The 18000-nt window shown below is 51.4% G+C and overlaps 1 protein-coding gene across 9 annotated transcripts in view; it reads right to left on the bottom strand.

Annotated features, from left to right (window-relative positions):
- Positions 1 to 18000, bottom strand: part of TRRAP (transformation/transcription domain associated protein) — an 89297-nt gene that overhangs the window by 48630 nt on the left and 22667 nt on the right. For all 9 annotated transcript variants that reach the window (XM_065923801.1, XM_065923807.1, XM_065923806.1 and 6 more), the window contains exons 19-31: positions 17650 to 17815; positions 15697 to 15953; positions 13662 to 13862; positions 11220 to 11371; positions 10578 to 10777; positions 9181 to 9398; positions 8889 to 9086; positions 7825 to 8085; positions 7178 to 7339; positions 5547 to 5643; positions 4132 to 4253; positions 3643 to 3813; positions 2178 to 2246 (exon numbers count right to left, since the gene is read on the bottom strand). In XM_065923801.1, the coding sequence (XP_065779873.1) occupies positions 2178 to 2246; positions 3643 to 3813; positions 4132 to 4253; positions 5547 to 5643; positions 7178 to 7339; positions 7825 to 8085; positions 8889 to 9086; positions 9181 to 9398; positions 10578 to 10777; positions 11220 to 11371; positions 13662 to 13862; positions 15697 to 15953; positions 17650 to 17815 (2274 nt within the window). The remainder of the gene's footprint in view (positions 1 to 2177; positions 2247 to 3642; positions 3814 to 4131; positions 4254 to 5546; positions 5644 to 7177; positions 7340 to 7824; positions 8086 to 8888; positions 9087 to 9180; positions 9399 to 10577; positions 10778 to 11219; positions 11372 to 13661; positions 13863 to 15696; positions 15954 to 17649; positions 17816 to 18000) is intronic.

Raw genomic sequence — 18000 nt, 5'->3', positions numbered from 1 at the left:
TGCGCAACAGCAAAACAGACACCTTCCACCCTTCAGATGTCAAAACGTCTCTTCTGATGGCGTCATGGGGAGTGTACTCTTCCCTAAATTTAACAAACAAAGAGTTTTGGAATTCTTGTCCGGGGGAGAAACTGTAAGACTTTGCTGTAAGCAAATATGTTTTAAAAAATTGTTCTGTTTAGAATCAGTAACTCAAGATTTTCTGTGAGGGCTAAAACATTTTAAGCTGAAGCTGGAAAAAAACCAGGGAGCTTAATCCCCATCAATTAGGCATGTCTCAGTCCTGCACACTCAGAAGAACCCACAGGCCATGACATTACCCACTGGATGGACATCTGGGTTATCTTGTAAAGTGAAGCTGTGTGTGTGTGCATGTGTGTATAACAGGTGGTCACGAGCTCTCCCCTGTAAGTTCAATGCCAATCAGGTAAACCTTCCTAATGTGGTGATAATGCAAAGCTCAGATCATCAGGGGTAAAGGTGTCATGGGGAGTGATTATTTTTATTCAACTTCTAGCACATCATCAGTTCCAGTTTCTCAACTGGGCAATGTTACTTGGGAATCCAACCAAATAAACTGCTCCTCAGTCTGTGGCGCATACACTGAAAGCCCTCAGGGTCAAGAGCAGACAGGAAGCTCGGCTCTGGGCTGACGCCAGGAACCACAGCCACTCTGCCTTGGACCGCAAACACCGCGGCCCCGGGCGCACAGCCGTAAGTCCCTCAGCAGCGAGATGCTCTCTGGGACACGCTCACTGCTGAGCGAGCTCCCAGTGCCCATGGCCCCACTCCTTGTGCAACTCACCCCCACGCCATCCAAGCTTCACTGAAAGTTTGTGGGATCTTTCTGATCTAACGGAAGTTGTTCATCTACCTGCTAGGGCTTTAATGTTTATTCTAAAATTGCCTAATGTTTCAGAGAATTAACAGCTAACGGTAAACACAAGTATAAAATTTAGAGCTAAAACGCCTAACAGATGACAGCTGGGGAAGAGAAGTAGAGAGGCACTAGCGCCTGCTCCCAAGCGCTTCGGTTTTTCAAATACAATCCGCTTTTCCCCCATGAGGATTTCCTGATTTTCTTCCCCGATATATATAAATAACAAACCTTCAAAGAGGTCATGGATGGTTTAACACGCCTAAAGAAAGTTTAAAATCCTGGTTCAGTTTTGCTTGTTGGCTGTTTAGAAGCAGCAGGAAACAAGACTCACATAAAAAACACCTTGACATAGAATGGTTAACACAAAGCATAATAAAGCCAAAATAAATAAAATGCAAGCTGGGATGAAACACAGCATCCAACGAATTGGCACAGGAGCACGGAACGCCACGTTAATGAGGCCTCTGCAGAGCTCGGGGAGCCCCTCATCGGGGTACTGCTGCAGTTCCACGGGGCGGAACAGGAGCTTGTGGAAGACACAGCCCACCGAGAGGACAGACATCAACTTAAAAGATATTTTAAAAGAGTATTAACATCTGCGAGTAAGATTAGAGTCAAAACAGCAAGAAGCATTCATTTGTAACAGACAAAGTAAGTTTTAGCGACCCACGTCGGATCCTTTAAATGATTTAACTAGAGTGGTTTTCCCTCCAAACTGTAAAAAAAAAATACATGCTTTTAAGTTCGGGCCATCTGGCCTTTGGGCAAACAACTGCGGTGGGGGATTCAGACCTAGAGAACACCTGTGCCAGCGTTCACGTGACGCTTTCTCACGTTCTCCTCGGTGCTTTATGAAGGCCTAAGACCTCTGCTCAGCTCGTGAGGCAATGAGGGCAGAAAGCAGTGGAATCAGCAGCTGAGCACTGCACCCCCGTGCAAACGACAGCTGCCAAGAACCGTCCAGAAAGCACACTTTATTCACTTTAAAGAAAAGCTAGTAAAAGTGAAATACTAACATGCCCAGCCTCCCAGGATTCTCAATCAACAAAAACATCGTGTTAACGTGAACAAAAGGGAAATTTTTTTAAAGAAACACAAAAAGGAATGTTCAATGATTAAGAGAAATAAAAGCCAAAGTGTAATGCTAACAAAATATGTGTAACAGGTTACACGGACTAGAGTCACACACAACTAAACCTCTGACCGGGATTTAATTAAGAGCATGGCTCCGACGGTCGCATCACTAACGGCAGTGCCCGGCGGCGGGGCTGCCCCCGGAAACAAACGAGTCACTCACATTTCCGTCGCTCCTCTGGCCCCCTTTGTGGGTGAGGACCACCACTTCCATCCACTTTCGCAGATGTTGCTGTTGGGAAAAAATACATCCTTAGACATTTTTTCTTGACAATGGGAGCATCTCAGTTCCAAAATAGGTGAAAACCCATAGGTGATCAATTCCCAACTTACTCAACGTGAGAACAGCAGTGTTTCTAATTACTGAAAGAGCGCGGCCAAATGAGTGATGAGAGTAACTGACGTTTGCTTATGTTCTATAAACAGGAAGGCTGAATTCACCCTGACACAGCAGGAAACGTCCTGCAACCGGTCACTCCAACAAGAGGACGTGTATTCATGTTACTCTGTGCCGCGGCGGCCCCCCGAGTCCACCCAGAGCCAGCAGCCAGGCGAGGCGTTGGGGCAGAGGCGTGATCGAGCAGACGGCACCCCTACCCTGTGGAGCTCCGGTTCACAGCAGGGGAAACGGGGTAAAACTCAGGCACCTGCCACGTGACAGGAGCTGGAACCAGCGACGGGAGGGCCCCGCAGAGGCGGCCAGGCCAGAACAGGGAAGCAGAGGGAAGAGCGTTCCAGGTCGTATGCGTATAGACCGGTAGGTACATATCTGTATCATATATGGAAGCTTAAAGGGAAGGGGCCTTGCAATTTGGAGAATTCACTTACATTACACTCTACTATTAGGGCATCACTTAAAAATTTTAGGACCAATCAATTTCCAGTTAGGTATTTGGGCCATGGTTCATTTCTTTGGTATCTACAGACATGAAGAAACCAGCATGTGAGGCTTAAAAGCTGCATAAAAAACATGCATGTTTGCAGTAACATCCTGCAAAATCGTAAAAGTTAAATTATTTATAAGTGTTTATTTACAGAATGCAAAATACAGTTAATGGATGAAACTCTCCATCTGTTTACTCCTTAGGTTTAAACACTGTTTAAACAGATCTTTTTTTTTTTGTATTTCCTTGCTAACTGTAAAAACTCAAAAGGATTTCTAAAGCCCTTACAAGTTCTTCACCACATCACTGTCGACAAAGGCCAAAGATTGGGAACAATCAAGATGGTCACCAGCAGGGAAAGATGCGGTACAGTCTGGCATGTCCCCACCATCAAACACTGTTTGGCCATAAGACAAGGATGAAGAGGCGCTTCGCGTACCCATCTGAATGACGGGGCAGTAAATGTAAAAAGAAAGAAGAATGGATAGATCCCACTTCCCTCTGTGGGAAGTAATCGAAGAGACGTATGTCCCATGACAAACGGGAACCACCTCTAGAAGGACACACAGGAGACTGTTCCTGCTGGCTGTCTCCCGGAAGAGGAGCTGGGAGACTGGAGGGTGGGGATGGGAGGGAGGCTGCTCACAGGACACCTCCACACCTTCTGAGCTGTAAGTCATGTGAGTGTAATTCACTTTTTAAAAAAGTTTGATCTTTCAGGTTCATTATACACGTCTGGCTTACCATCATCTGATCACAAAATTTATCATTGAAGGAGTTTGGGAAGAGCCTGGTCACCGAGGTCAGACGATTGACGACGTTGAGCGTCAGGCTCCGATAGTCCCCCAGCATCATCAACAGTGGGCGCATGTGAGTGTGGATCTGGTCTACTTCTATGGTGGCGCCTTCTAAAAACTATTAACAGAGAAAGGTTACAGGGGAAAAGGTACCAAGTACACCTCATAGTACCCGGAACTCACAGTCAAGTCTAGCAGCAAGTTTCTGCTTTGCTCAGGAAAATGCAGCATTAACCACATATATCCTAGAAGTTTATGATGAAATGAGGAGGACTGGGCATTCCTGTTTAATTTTTCAAGGGTTCAGGATGGCCATGAAATAGAGATGTTATGACACTCCGGGGTGGGATGAACCACACAGGCAGGCTCCCGAGATACAGACAAGGTCAGCAGAATGAGCTCAGTGTGGAAATCCCACCCACCCAGCCCCACTCACCTTTCTCATGCAGGCTTCTCCGGCCTCCTGGAGCTCGCTGTTGGTTGAATTCAGAGCTTTGAAGAGCGCAGCAATGATCTTCTCTCTGGACTGAGGAAGATAATTGCAGGCCGCAAGCGCATCTTTAGGGAGAGAAATCAACACGATTTTCATTATTTACCTGAAAAACGTACAGCAACGTCCTGATCTGAAGGCTTTACCAACCAACAAACACACGGGTCATTAAACTTCTTTCCTAATAACCCGGCTTCATGAAAGACAAAAGAATGCGTGGCCTTCTACTCACAGGGTCCCTATTACCTATAACTATGATCTAAGAAGGTAACAGCCTGCCAGAAAGCCCACGGTCAGTCTTATTGTCTAGATAAATGGAGGGGTGAAAAGGAAAACAATATGAAAACAAGGGTGAGGGGGGTCCCCAACGACACCCCCGCCCCCGAGATGTCTCACAGGTGAGGGCACAGCAGGCCCATGGTCGCACGCACGCTGTGTTAACACTGAGCACTGAGCCGCAAGCTCTGTGATGAAGGAAACGGACACACAGCTCAGCGTCTCTCCATCATCTGTGTCCCAGAGTGCAGGGGCGGGGGTGGGGGGGATCAAAGGCTTTGAAACGCAAATATTCTCAGGACAGAGGACACAACTTGAGCCTGTATGTTAGTTAAGCAGTAATGTTCCAGCTTATGTGAAATGCGTGAGGGATGCCCCGAGGAGAGGAGCCCCAACAGGAGGGGTGAGAAGACCCCCTGCGTCCCCCCTCACCCTGGCCTGCCGTGTCTTGAGCGCCATCCTCAAGCTCTGCCTCTCAGCTCCTCTACCTCTAATTCAAGGAGGATTCTGGCAATATTTCATTAAGTCATTAAGTGTATCAAAGTCAACAAGAGACAAAGTTAACCACTGGGTATTTACCAAAGAGGAGGAAATGACTGGTTCTAAGTATGAAGGCAAGTAGTGTATTTTCCTAAATTATGTACAATTCCTGTGCTAAACAATGATGACTGACATCCTTAATGAAAGCCTGGAGACAGCAGGAGTCTCAAATGCTCCTAAATCATTAAAAAGTCTAAAAAGATCTAAATACTTTGATTCAGATGAAAATGGCAAGATGTGAGTGGTGTGACGACCCTCTTAAACCAGGAAATTAGAGACACACCTTAGAGAAATGTTCAGTTCCCTCAAGAACTACAAAGAGTTTACAACACAGTAAAGTCCAGTTTATTAGAGAGTAAAATAATTACTTAAATCCTAGCAATCTATACAATCCAATGACATCTGACTATGCAGCCTGATAAACACACCAACAACTTTTTTATTTCCCCTTAGAGACCACAGAGAGAAAAATCAGACAACAAAAAAGGCAGTCGTCCCCCCCACTTCCATGCCCGCTAACTTGTTTCAGATTTACGTGAACTTACTTAGGGCTGCAATCCGTAGAGGCACAAGCGATGGCAGGCTTTTGTAACAGGGCAGCTTTGTTAAAGCCGAATCTTCAGCCTCGCACAAGTTCAAGAGCTGCAAGAGACAGAATGACCTAATGCGGCCTGCTCTCACCGAGAAGACCTTGCAAGTAACAGGACGCGACCATCAGCCACACACAACACGATTAACCAACTAAACCCAAATCCCGAAGCACGTAAGTATTGAAATGTCACTGGACTTCCTTATTCTAAAGCAAAACTCAAGTCAACCTCTGTGAAATAAATTCTTTGGCATTCTCTCACGGGCTCTGATACCATCCTGTTTTTTCTTTACGCAGGGGATCACTCTATTTAAATGCAAATTCCATGTTTGGGGGACAATGCCTTGCTCACAGACGTTTCCCAGTGCCTTGGGCCAAGGCCCAAGAAATAAACATGCTGTAATTCAAGTGTTTGAGCAGTAATACTTTTTCTCTCTTTTCAAGCACACAGAAGCATAAGAAGTATTCTATTGGAAATACTATATAACGCAGATACTCCAGCAGCTAGTCTTCCAGACATTTCGCCAAACTAGTACACATTTATATATCTACTGCCTAAAATACTATATATGGTGTTCTATCACTACTTTCCCCTTCCACTGACATCCTGGACAACTTATATGAGGGCTATAACCAAGGTATTAAAAAAAATCAAAGCTAGAACACACGATCAATGACCTCATGTCCAAGTAAAAACAAGGGACTTAAAGAATCAAGAGACAAGTTTTTTCATAGCTGGACATTCAGACTTGGTGTGGACAAGGAAGAAACTTGCTTCCTTATGACTTCTGGCTCAGTTTAGTCTGACAATGCCTCCAGAATAAGTCACATCTTATAACCATTTCAAATTAGGCTAATCAACAGCCCATTATTGAGTCTAAGTTAATATCCATGATTTGACTGCATCTATAGTTGAGTTCCTATTCAGTACTGTCTAGTACCATCCCACACTGTAATACTGACAGTGACAAATACGTGGAAGGTACCACCCGTCACTGCCTGTTATCTTGGGGTTAAGGGGCAAGTCCAGTCCACCAAACAAAACGAGAGCCCAGCAGGGCAGCGCAGTGATGAGGGGCCAGGTTCTAATACGACTGCAGCGGCTCCAGCCTGAGCTCTCCAGCTCTGGGGCTCTGGGTGCCTAACGAACCCGAAGGCTCAGGTCTGGCACCTTCAGAAGGAAAGTGCTCAGGGTCTGTACCTCATGCGGTACTGCCGGAGCCAGGTAAAGGCGCTCACGTTAAGGGAGTTCTCAGCAGGGCGTGGCACACTCAAGTCTCATAAACTCAATAAACTGGGAGTCTGCTGACACGTGTGACAGAGGAAGATGGTACAGTCTGGGCTCTAAAATGCACTTCAAGGTCCTAAAGAGCAAGCTCCCCGCGAAGGCTGACAGAGCCCGAAGGACTCAGCAGCCCCCACCGCACTGGGCATCTCAGACACACGCATGCCTCCCCGTCTCAGACGTAACACACCTCCGCGGAGGGCTGAGCCAGGCAACAGCCGGCTCCCTGCGGCCACTGCCCCCGCCCCCGCCGGACGCTGCCTGACCCGCCTCCGCGCACAGACAGGCCACCGGGCCCCTACCTCCGTGTAGAACACCTTGTGCTCCACCACGTTGAGGTCCATCGTGAAGAGCCGAGGCTGCAGCGTGGTGCAGAACGTGTTCCCTTCCATCAGGCCGATCTGCGCGTTGGCGGGCTGGTGCCGCAGCAGGTGCTTCTTAGGTGGGACCATGTCCTGGAGGACCTGGGGGAGGCATGGAGGAGGCACCGCTGACCGGCTGCCCCTCAAAACGCAAACACCTCTCATTGCAAGATCCTAAGCCAGTTAGCAACCTAAAAACTGTAACTAAGATCAAGTAATCCTAGACATCCCTCAGTGAGGGAAGGGAGGAGCTACTTCAAACTCTGACACTGGGTCATGGAGAGAGATGCAGTCAGACACATTCCACTCCTCGGCGTCCAGAGCAGCTGCTCTTACAACAGCAAAAACCAAAACAAGGATGAGACCAGGTCGTGCTCATCAGGTCCAGAAAACCAGCCTCTGCCCCTGACAGTCACCAACACAGGCGTTAATATAAGGACGTTGCCATCTGCAAGCCTGAGGTCAGAACAGGCACGTGTAACAGCACTTAGCTCACTAGATACAAAACAGACAAGTTCCCTGTCATGAACACCCACAGCTGATGGAGGAAAAAGCCTGCAGAGGCTGCGCCCGGGACGGCGCCTCACCTCCTTGTGCGGCTCCATGATCACGGTCACGCTCTTCCCGGTGACCTGGGCCAGCACCTGCAGAGAGTGCATGGCCTGCTTCCGCACGGTGGAGTTCGGGGACGTGACCTCCCGCACCAGGTCGTGGGTCACGTGGTGGAAGGACTTCTCCTGGGCCGCCACGATCTCCTCCGCCCTCTCTTCGTCCTTGAGGGGTGTCGCACACCTCATCAGAAGCTGCTCCAGGGTGGTCTTGGCCATGGCGACCGCCCCGTTGGAAACCTGCAGGCCAGGGACTCCTTAGCACCAAAGACAGACGCTGCTGCACTTAGCACCCACATCTGCCCGCCCACCCGCCCCAAACGCGGCCACTGCGGGCCCACGCCCCTCACACACCAGCTAAGGCGTCAAGACTGCCTCGTGTTGTCAAGGTACTCCTGTAGCTAACCCTGCTGCTTAGAGATCAGCTGTTTATCATTCAGGAAGAAAATACGTATCTAGACTTGATCCTCATGTTTACCAAACAAATTTAAACAGGCGATGCCCGCCATCTTCTACTTGTTTGTGCTACATCCATACAAAGGTTCATAAAGAACGTGGCTCCTAAAGGGACTTCTGCTGCATGTATACTGTTTAACCTGTGGCAGAACTGAGAAGTGGTTTTCCCTTCACGGACCACTGTGTCAAGTCCTTTGGCCAGCGACTGTTTATCAAGACTGACCAGTATTTAGAGTCTCAGAGAAAGTGAACCTGAGGGCCGTGATCTGTCCTTTCATTTAAGATGCTGTAGCAAGGTCAGAGGACGAGATGGTCAGCTAGCAACACCAAGTCAATGGACGTGAATCTGAGCAAACTCCATGAGACAGTAGAGGACGGGGGGCCCTGGCCTGCTGCAGTCCATGGGGTTACAAAGAGTCGGACACGACTTAGTGATGGAACAGCAACAGCAGTGAAATCTAAGCTTCCCGGAGAGCATGCGTGCAGAACTGTCTCAAACTAACTGTTCCCCAGGCGAGTGACCATCCTGCACCCATGTGGTCGGGTCTGGCGTCACCCCCCGGCCCCGCCGACCCCTCCCCGCCTACCTCGCCCGTCAGGTCCATCATGACGAAGAGCAGCGCTTTGAGGAAGGTCTGCTGGTTCTGCAGCACCCAGGTGAGGGGCAGGCGCTCCATGAGGAATTTGATGGACACCACGCCGCCCAGCTTCGCGTACCAGGCTTGCTCGTAGCAACAGGCGCACAGGCGCTCCACGATGTAGGAGAAGAGGGGCAGCTGGCACGCCTGGAAGAGACGCACACCGCTCGCTGTGCCCCCAGGTCCCGGGAGAGCGGCCGCCCTTGGGCACAGACAGCCCCACCCAGACTGCACTCCTCACCCGCTCCTTCGAGCCCAGGATGATGCTCGCCACGTCGAAGATTACGGCGAGAGCCACCTCCCCAATCTTGCAGAGCTCCTTCTCCTCGTACGCCATGCAGATGGCGATGGCATCAATGAGGACCAGGGGGTCCATCCCTTTGGACCCGTTCTCCTCGCTGTGGAACATGGCGGTGCTGGGCTGGCTGCCCCCCTGGTAGCACGGGAGCAGGAAGGGGCCTGGGAGGAGAGTGGACGGCAGGCGGGAGAGCTGGGTTTAGCGCCTCCAACTGCAAAACTACCCGTTTCCCTTGAGGTTAGGAATTTAATAAAAGCCAACCATGGTACTTGACCAACTTCTGTTAAACCACAGCTATTTACAAACTAAGTAGTTATAATGTAGCTGACTCCCTTACACAGTGTTAACTTTCAGATTTTCTCAATCACAACTCAAGGACAGAGCTGTTTAAAGTGAGAACCATAATCAGGTATCTTTGTTGAAGAGAGTCATTACCCAGGTCAAGAGGCACAACGTGGGCGTGACTACGGGTTATGCTGTGGATGCTCCTGACGCACCAACAGGAAAAAGCAAGGGCACCCAGCTACGAACCCCACCTGGCAGGCACCGGCCCGCGGTGCGGTGGGAGTGACCGAGGCGTGCGGGTCTGCTGACACTGGGAAACAAGCTCAGCGCTCAACTGTACGGCGCCAACTGCTCGGACAGAAAGAGTTTAAAAGGTGGGGTGGGGGCGGGGGCTTCTGCAGCGTTGGGAGGAAGCTACTCGTCCCAGGGTGAGAGGTCTGAGGACACAAAGTGCTACTTGAGAGGTCACGCCCGCTGACCGGCGCTGGGCTGGGAGCGGCTGCAGAACAGACTGAGTGTTCGGGAACAGTGGCTGGCAGTGCAGTGACAGGATTACTGTCTTTTACAAAACCGCCAGTCTGCAACGGACTAGAAACTAACAGAATAGGTCCTTCGGCACCCAGAGGCTGGGAACGCCTGGAGCGGAGGGGAGGAGCGGCCAGGCAGGGGAAAGGCACGGATGAGGGTCCAGGAGCAGATGGAGGGGCTGGGGGACTGGAGCAAGCGGTGATGGGACTGGGCCTGGCAAACACCAGTGGGGACAGGGGGCACAACCACACACAGTCACCGCTCTCCATGCAGAGGGTCCAAAAGTACTCAGCCCCCGAGACGAAAAACAGGGTCAACACGTTAAAGCCACTGTATTAGTATTTTATACGTAAAACCAGGTGACAATTTTCAAGTGAATACAGCACCCACTGCTGAAACACCAACTCTCTGCGTCAATGGAATGAGTGGACAACCAGCAAACAGTCCAAAACCAATCAGCCAAACTCAGCTTCTTTGAAACACGAAGTCCCTGAAGACCTCAACCCAGCTCATCTGGGGTCACTTACCACACTGCTGGGCGACCGCCACCATTGTGTAGTGGCGGATCAAGCTGGCCACAAAGGGCAGGGCGCTGGGCCGCAGATCTTTAATGACTGCAGACATGAATGCCCCAGTCAGGGCCTGCTCGAACGTCTTCCGGGCTGGGGTGTCCTGCGCTTTGTAGCGATGTGATATGATGACGTTGGGGATGGTCTTTTCCGTAAAACTGTGCAACAATTAAATTCACTGTCACTACACTCGAGTCCAGAGCTGATGATCCTACCACAAGGAACTTAGGTACAACTGCACGGGCCTGAGTGACTTCTCTGCTTTAATTTCAGCAACACATGGAATCTAATGTGACAAGTTTCACGACGCATGGCTTCAGCCAGTGGGTCAAGAGACACCAAACGTGCTCTCCCCTAACGTGAGCACAGGCCAATGACTCAGGCAAACCACAGAACGGCGGCATGTTCAACGTGCTGAGAGAGGCCACCGCTCAGCACCCAAGCTCTTTCCATTGTCTCTAAAAGACAAGCACGGCTGAGAGACAGCGTGTCTTATTCCTGACCTGAAGGAACACACTTCCGACACTGAGAGATCTGGAAGGCACACCACCCCTGATGCTCTGAAACAAGACACACAACCCGTCCCCGGGCAGAGCATACTTGGGGTGGGCCAGGAGCTGGTAGAGCGCGTGCTTGTTGTCCTCCAGACTCATCATCGCCACCAGGAAGCACTTGATCACTTCCCACGCCTGCCTCCGGTAGTAGGGCTCGGTGTTGGCGCTCTTCAGGCAGTCTAGAGCCGTTTCAATGGCCTATGGCAAAGAAGCACAGCGACTGGGGTTTGTGCTGCAATCGTGATTCTGAAAAGCCTCTGCTGGAGGCACGAGCAGCACCCAGAAGCAGCTCGAAGCAGGTCTACTCTTGAAGACAGCAGTGGGTCTGCAGACAGGCGAGCAGGTTTCACCAAATGAGGCCTCCAGGGGAGGCAACGGATGTGGCTCAAACTGAAATGTGAAGCGCGGTTTACAGATTTTGTGCTTAAACGGCTGATGGGAAATTCCAGAAATTAAGTGAGCTCAAAAGGACTCCTGTGGTAGATTTGCTGGATTAAACCAGAGTCTGAGTCGTCTCAGTTCAAAACTGAGATGACTTTCCTAAGGTTTAACTAATTTCTTCAAAAAGGGTTTACTTCAATTTTTCAGAAAACCTACACAGCTTCATACACATCTTATCCTATCCTATAGGTGGGCCAGGAAGGCAGGGAAGGAAGAATCACGCACAAAAACACTTTAACGGCTCAGGTGCTAGTGTTAAAGGTACTTACACACCTAGAAATCAAAGGCCTAACCTGTACTGAAGTCTCCTCCAGACGCAGTGAGGAGCCAGGGAGGGGCTGACGGGACAGGCCCATCCTCCAGACGCAGGCAGGGCGTGAGGCCAGCCTCTGGCTACCTCACCCCCAGCTCTTCTCCTGCGGCCTCTGACCCACTCAGCACCAAGTCATAAACCACAGAGGGGGAACTGTGTTATCAACAGAACCTACAAGCTGATCACCGTCCCCTCCCCACCAAAGAAAGGACTGTATGCCAGAAGCAACTGCTGTCATGTAAGCCCAGGCGCTGGACCTGGCCCTTCCCTGCCAGCTGCCAGGGCCCTCAGGTGCCACCTGCTGGGAAGGGTCCCAGGAGCAGCATGGGATCCCTGAGGACCAGGGAGGCATGTCTTCACTATCTGGTTTCTTCCCTGCTTTAGCTGCCTGGGGGAGAAACTACTTCTAAAGGGATCTTTTAGCTCTGCTTAGTCTGTGCAGAGGTCAAGTGAAAATCATCGTTTGCATTCTAATGCCAACCCTGCACTGACAGGGCTAAAACAGAATCCTAACTTAAGGAAATTACCTAAGATGTGGAACTGGATGGATTCACAGAACAGTCACTATGGTCATTTTCAAGGTAAAGACAGAATTTTAGTTGTATTTTCTTACAAGGAAACTAGTGACCAGTACTTTGATAAAGGTTGAGATAGGAGCTGAGATTAAAAAGGGCACCATGTCTGTGGGGCAGGGCTGGGGGAGTGGAGAGACAATGCGTGTGCCTGAGAAGGTTGGGGGCAGGTGGATGGAGAGAAGACACCAGAAACAGCTCCAGAGAGACGCTACCCACAGTGGGCATTCTTCCTCACAAACGGACAGTGAAGTCTGGCTCAAAAACAAACAAACAAATCACAGACACTGCTGCCGTGCGTCCACTTCCCACACAGAGAGCGGAGTTCTAATACACAGGATGCGGCGGGGCAAGCCGGGCTCGGGCAGGGCTGAGTGGTCCCGGCCACAGGGCACGGCCAGGCCCAGGCCTGCAGGGAGCTCAGCATGCGGCCAGCGTGCGGCTCACTGAGACGGCTGTCACTCGGACACACGCCAAAGCGTGCGGTAAAACCTTCCCCAAAATGCCCACCATGTTAACGGCTAGCTAAGTAGTCCAAAATGACGTGGTATCAAAAGCTGCATTGCAGGCAGCGAGGGCGGGTTCTGTAAAAAAAAGGGAAAGTCGAATGCGACCACATGGACCGTGACAAATACGACCTTGAGTGTGCAAGGCCCAGAGGGGTCAGTGAGGTGAGGGGGTCAGATCTCAGTAAGGGTCAGGCAGAAGCGGCTGAGTGCTCAACACGCTGGGCGCAGTCTGCTGGTTTTGACAGAGCCGCCCCTGGAGGGAGCCTGGGAGGAAAGTGGGTACCCAGGAGTGAGGGGTGAAGCAGGGACGCGATCAGCCTGGTTCTACATCACCCGTGACGTGACGCCCGCTGGGCATCAGAGCGGACAAAGGGCAAGGGTGAGGCTGGCTGGGCGGCACCCCCCGCCCGTCAGGAAGGACGGCCCTGCCCAGGGTTCAGGTCCTCGGGGGCAGTACCCCCCACTGGCCTCTGGGGGTCACAGAAGCCCTCACCAGCCAAGTTCGGCCCTGGCAAGCCTTGTTGCTCTTTGGGTTAAGAAATTCCCGCCCTAAAGGAACTGGCTCTATTTCCATGTTTCTGAACAGAAATTAAACGTTTTAAAATGGAACTTGCAGTCTTTTTTAAGACACTCCCAGAGATACACACAGTTACCTTCTCCATCGGGAGCTGAAGGGACGCTTTACAGTCAGAAAACTCCACTGTGACGCTGGGGCCCTGAACTTCAGTCACGACGTACAGCAGCTTCTGGGACTCCTTGAGCATCTTCCTGTTGCTGCCGCCGAACTTCCCAAGGACGCGGTAGGCCACGTGCGAGATGCTGTCCGCGGGGTTACGTAAGGTGCGCCACAAAGCCTGCAAGTCAGCGCGCATCTGTCGGCCTCCGAGCAGACAGCGCGCCCCCACGGTCCCCCAGCCCCGACGCAAAAGCTCTGGGGGGACGACACGGCGAAGACGCCCCTCCCCTCGGCCCCCCAGACACACAGCTCTCGGCTTGTGTGTCCTTCCGAGAAACTGAATGCCTCGACAGAAAATACACATATAAATGTTCTTCCGTGTTCCTGGAATACAAGAGGTAGCAAGTCGTCAACAGCATAGAGCTCAAAGCAAGGAAACGAAACAGCACACTGCTTGGATGGACATACACAACGGGCCAGGGGAGCAGACAGGAAAACACACTTGCCGGTGAAGTCCTCAACCCTGGATTAGACGGAGTGTCCTCAGGATTATACTGCTATTAGGTTTTATAACTCATAAACATGATACACAAATTTCCTTCTATGTTTCAAATCTGCTATGAGAAAGGATGGTGAGGAGGTCACACTGGGACTGTAACGGGACCGGCATTACAAGAAAAACGAGTTACTGGGCGCCTCGTGCTCACAGTTAGTATAAAGGAGAGAGGCACTCGACTGTTTCAAATAACTGTGATTTTCCCAACTTTTTTCACTGACATCATCATAAGCCCTGAAAGCGGCCAGAGCTCACTTTTTAAATCTATTTTCTAACACATCCTCTGTAACAAGGCCAGGTATTAGTGTCTAGCAATCATCAATATAAAATCTTGGAACTTCTTTAAGCAAAATTCCAGTTTCTCTTATGTTCCTGTCGGCCCACCCAAAACCCGAGCACTGCGGGAGAGGGGTGTCTGCTTGCCTCCCGGGAGGGGGTGGCCTGGGAACGGGGGTGCAGTCTCCCACCCTCGCACAGGGACTCGGCGGGCTGACAGGCCTCTGCCAGCGGTCCAGCAGGCGGGAAGAAGCCAGCCGTGGCCCCGAGCAGTCTCTCTCTCCCTCAGCCTGTTCCGCTCACAGAAGGGCAGGAGGTCCCCAACCCAGCCCTGCCTCCTCTTCCCACACGGTGCTCACCCAGGCTCACCTTCCAGAACCAACAGTCCTGCTCTCTGGCCAGGCCTCCAGATGACTGGCCTTGGCGGCTCCCACCCGACCTCCCGCCGTCTTCTCCTGACTGAATGGAGCCTGAGGCTTAAACCACGGCAGTGGCCAGCGCGTGCAGGTCACTGTCTCTGTCTACTGTCCAGAGATCCTGCATCTCAGGAGTGACTGCATGCCCAACACAGAAGCTGGCACTCGGACCCTGACTTGGGGCCAAACACTCCGCTAAACGGGTGGGTGAGCAAGCAACAGGCAGCCCTGACCTCTAACACTCACCAACCACAGTACAATCCATCACCATCAGCAAAACACGTGGGGACAACCCCACACAGAGCGCTAATGACCACAAAACATAACACAGGTTCAAACTCGCCCTCCTTTTCTGCTGTTCCCTCCGGGGGCGGCCAGACGGCTCTCTCTCTCTACAACAAGGGCGCACCTCCGCACTGTGTAACTCGGGAACCCTCAGACAGAGCGTGCGTCTCCCTGGAAACAGCGGTAGCCAAGTAACACCTGCCTTCCCAAGCCATCAACCTCGGGAGAACGCGACGCTGCGGGAGCCCTCCAAACGGGGAGCCATGCTGCAAAACAAGTATCCACTCGACACTCATGGTGTTTCTCCACACCACTTTGTACACCAGAAGCCTCCCACAGCCAGGCGAAGGCTCCATCGGCAGCCCAGACATCGGCAGCCCAGCTTGCCTCTGAAACCCCTCTGAAAGGATGGCCTGGCGCCCCGGGAAGGAGGCAGGGCCGGGCCTGGGGCGCCCTCTGCCGGCGGGGACGGCGCTCACCTGCATGAGCTCGGCGCGCACCGGCTGGATGTGGTCATACAGGAAGTCGGGCTGCAGGTTGTCCACGCACAGCTCCAGCGTCCGCAGGCCCTGGCTGACCAGCGTCTGGGAGCCGTTGAGCGCCGACACCAGCGGGTCCATGAGCATGGGCAGGTAGGGCAGCAGCGAGCTCAGCCGCACGGGCACCGTGAGACACAGCTCCACGAACAGGTCCTTCATATGCTGCTTGTGCAGGCCGCTCTGCAGCATGTTGAGCCCTGCGCGGGGACGCCAGCATGCTGAGCCCCGCACGGGGGGCCGTCCCGCCCGGGGCGCCCAGGTAACACACAGAACCACCGGCCCACCCTCTGTAAACATCCGCCCCAAGACAGAGTTCCACCCCAGAGTTACATCTGTAACTGCACCCAAGGCCTCTTCCGTCTATCGTGTGACAACAGCAGGCTGCATGTAATCAGTTTAGGTTGTGATGAATATTACTTAACGTTGACTGAACTAACATGTAGGACTAGTTAATGCTACACAAGGTATTTAACGTTATGTTCTCCAGTAAATAAGCCCAATCTGGAAAGAAACAGACTCCAATGTGATGTGTTCATCTCAAGTCTGAGGCTTACAAGCTTGCATGTCATTTCAGGTTTCCAGTAAACCACAGCTGATGTTTATGCTTTAAGATAAACTTAAAAAAATCCACTTCTGGATTTTGTAAATGAGAGGAGCTTCCTTCTTACAAACCCAGGGCCCTGTACACTCTTCACAAGGCTTCACGAAGGTAACGGAGTATTTACTGAACCCCTCTCCTGAAAAACGTCAGATGTGGACCTGCCCACAGAACCTGAGAGACGGCTGGGAAGAGAAAATCAGGTGACAGCGCCCCCTGGACAAGGTGCGTCCCGGGCACCGAGGCTGAAGCAAGAGGGCCCGTGAGGCGGGGCAAGGCACAGCAGCGGCACCAGGCTCAGAACCAAAGGGGCAGGGAGACAAGGAGAGGGGCCAGGCCCGCTCCCAGGAGGGAGAGAAGGCGGGCTGCGGAGACTGCAGGCAAGGCCGTGAGACTGACCGGAGCAGAGGGCGCAGGCTGGGGAGGCCTGGAGTCAGGTCAAACACAGACAACACAGCCCGCCTACGGGCCTCCTTAAGCACTTCCCGGGGGACTCAGGGCCACGTTCACCTTCAGCATGGAGGAGGGCATGGCAACCCACTCCAGTATTCTCGCCTGGAGAATCCCATGGACAGAAGGGCCTGGTGGGCTACAGGCCGTGGGGTCACAAAGAGTCGGACAGGACTGAGCAACTAACACTACCTTCAACATGCTCAAGGATTTCCCAGGTACCTTCTGGGTACATTATGCTATAAATGGCTTCTCTTGAAAGAATTTATAAAGAAAACACAGAAGAAGATTCAATCCCTTGCCAAAAGCTCACCATTACAGAAAAAAAAAAACGAAAAAGAATTCCTAGGACAGTGTGTCTACTCAGTTCATACCTGTGAACATTCACTGGACTCAAGATCCCCTTTATCTATAAGCCTTGAAAGCATTCCTAATGCACAGGAATGAAAGAATCCTGTCTACGCACTTTAGCAAGTAAATAAAAACACAAAAATATTTTTATATATTATATATATGGCTTATATCAGCTTTATAACTTGTTTTTTGCCTTCTTGTTTTCTTTCAATCTAGGGATCCCTGATCTTACTAAACCACTCTCTAAAATTGCTTCCTAAATGCTACAAAAATGTCCTAACTAGGGTCAATGAAGACCTTCCCACTCCCAGTCAATTCTGAGCAGGGAGACGTACCCACCCCTTTAAAGCTGGAGACACAGGGACAGACACACACACGCACACATGTCCCCTCACCATGACCAGGTACAGAGGAGGAACCCCAGCAAACAAGGTCAGCCAAAACTCACGCAAGCACACAAGACTCAACGGCAACCGGATCACTGCTCTGACCTTGCAGGAGGTTGGGGAGGAGGGGCAGGAATTCCTGATACAGGAGATCATGGCTCCCGCCCCCAATGGAGCGGAACAAGGCCCGAAGCAGCAGGAAGTAGTTGTAGGGCTCTTTGGCCGTCTGGGCGAGCTCCATCGAGCTGTTGACAATCTTGTGCAGGTGAGGCTGCAGGATGGAGAAAAAGCAGGTTAACAGACTCCGAAGGGAGGACGGTTCACTGCACAAAGGGAGGAAGGGAAGGTCATCTTGATGAACTTATTCCAAAAAGAAAAACAAAACAGAATCTTTCCAACTTTTATTTGATTGAAATTAATTTCTCTTAAAATACAGGTAGCTTTTCCCCCAGTTTG

This window comes from Muntiacus reevesi, chromosome 2 (genome assembly GCF_963930625.1).
Source record: "Muntiacus reevesi chromosome 2, mMunRee1.1, whole genome shotgun sequence".
NCBI classification, from domain to species: domain Eukaryota; kingdom Metazoa; phylum Chordata; class Mammalia; order Artiodactyla; family Cervidae; genus Muntiacus; species Muntiacus reevesi.
Note: the sequence above shows the minus strand (reverse complement) of the source record. Positions and strands in the feature narration are given on the sequence as shown.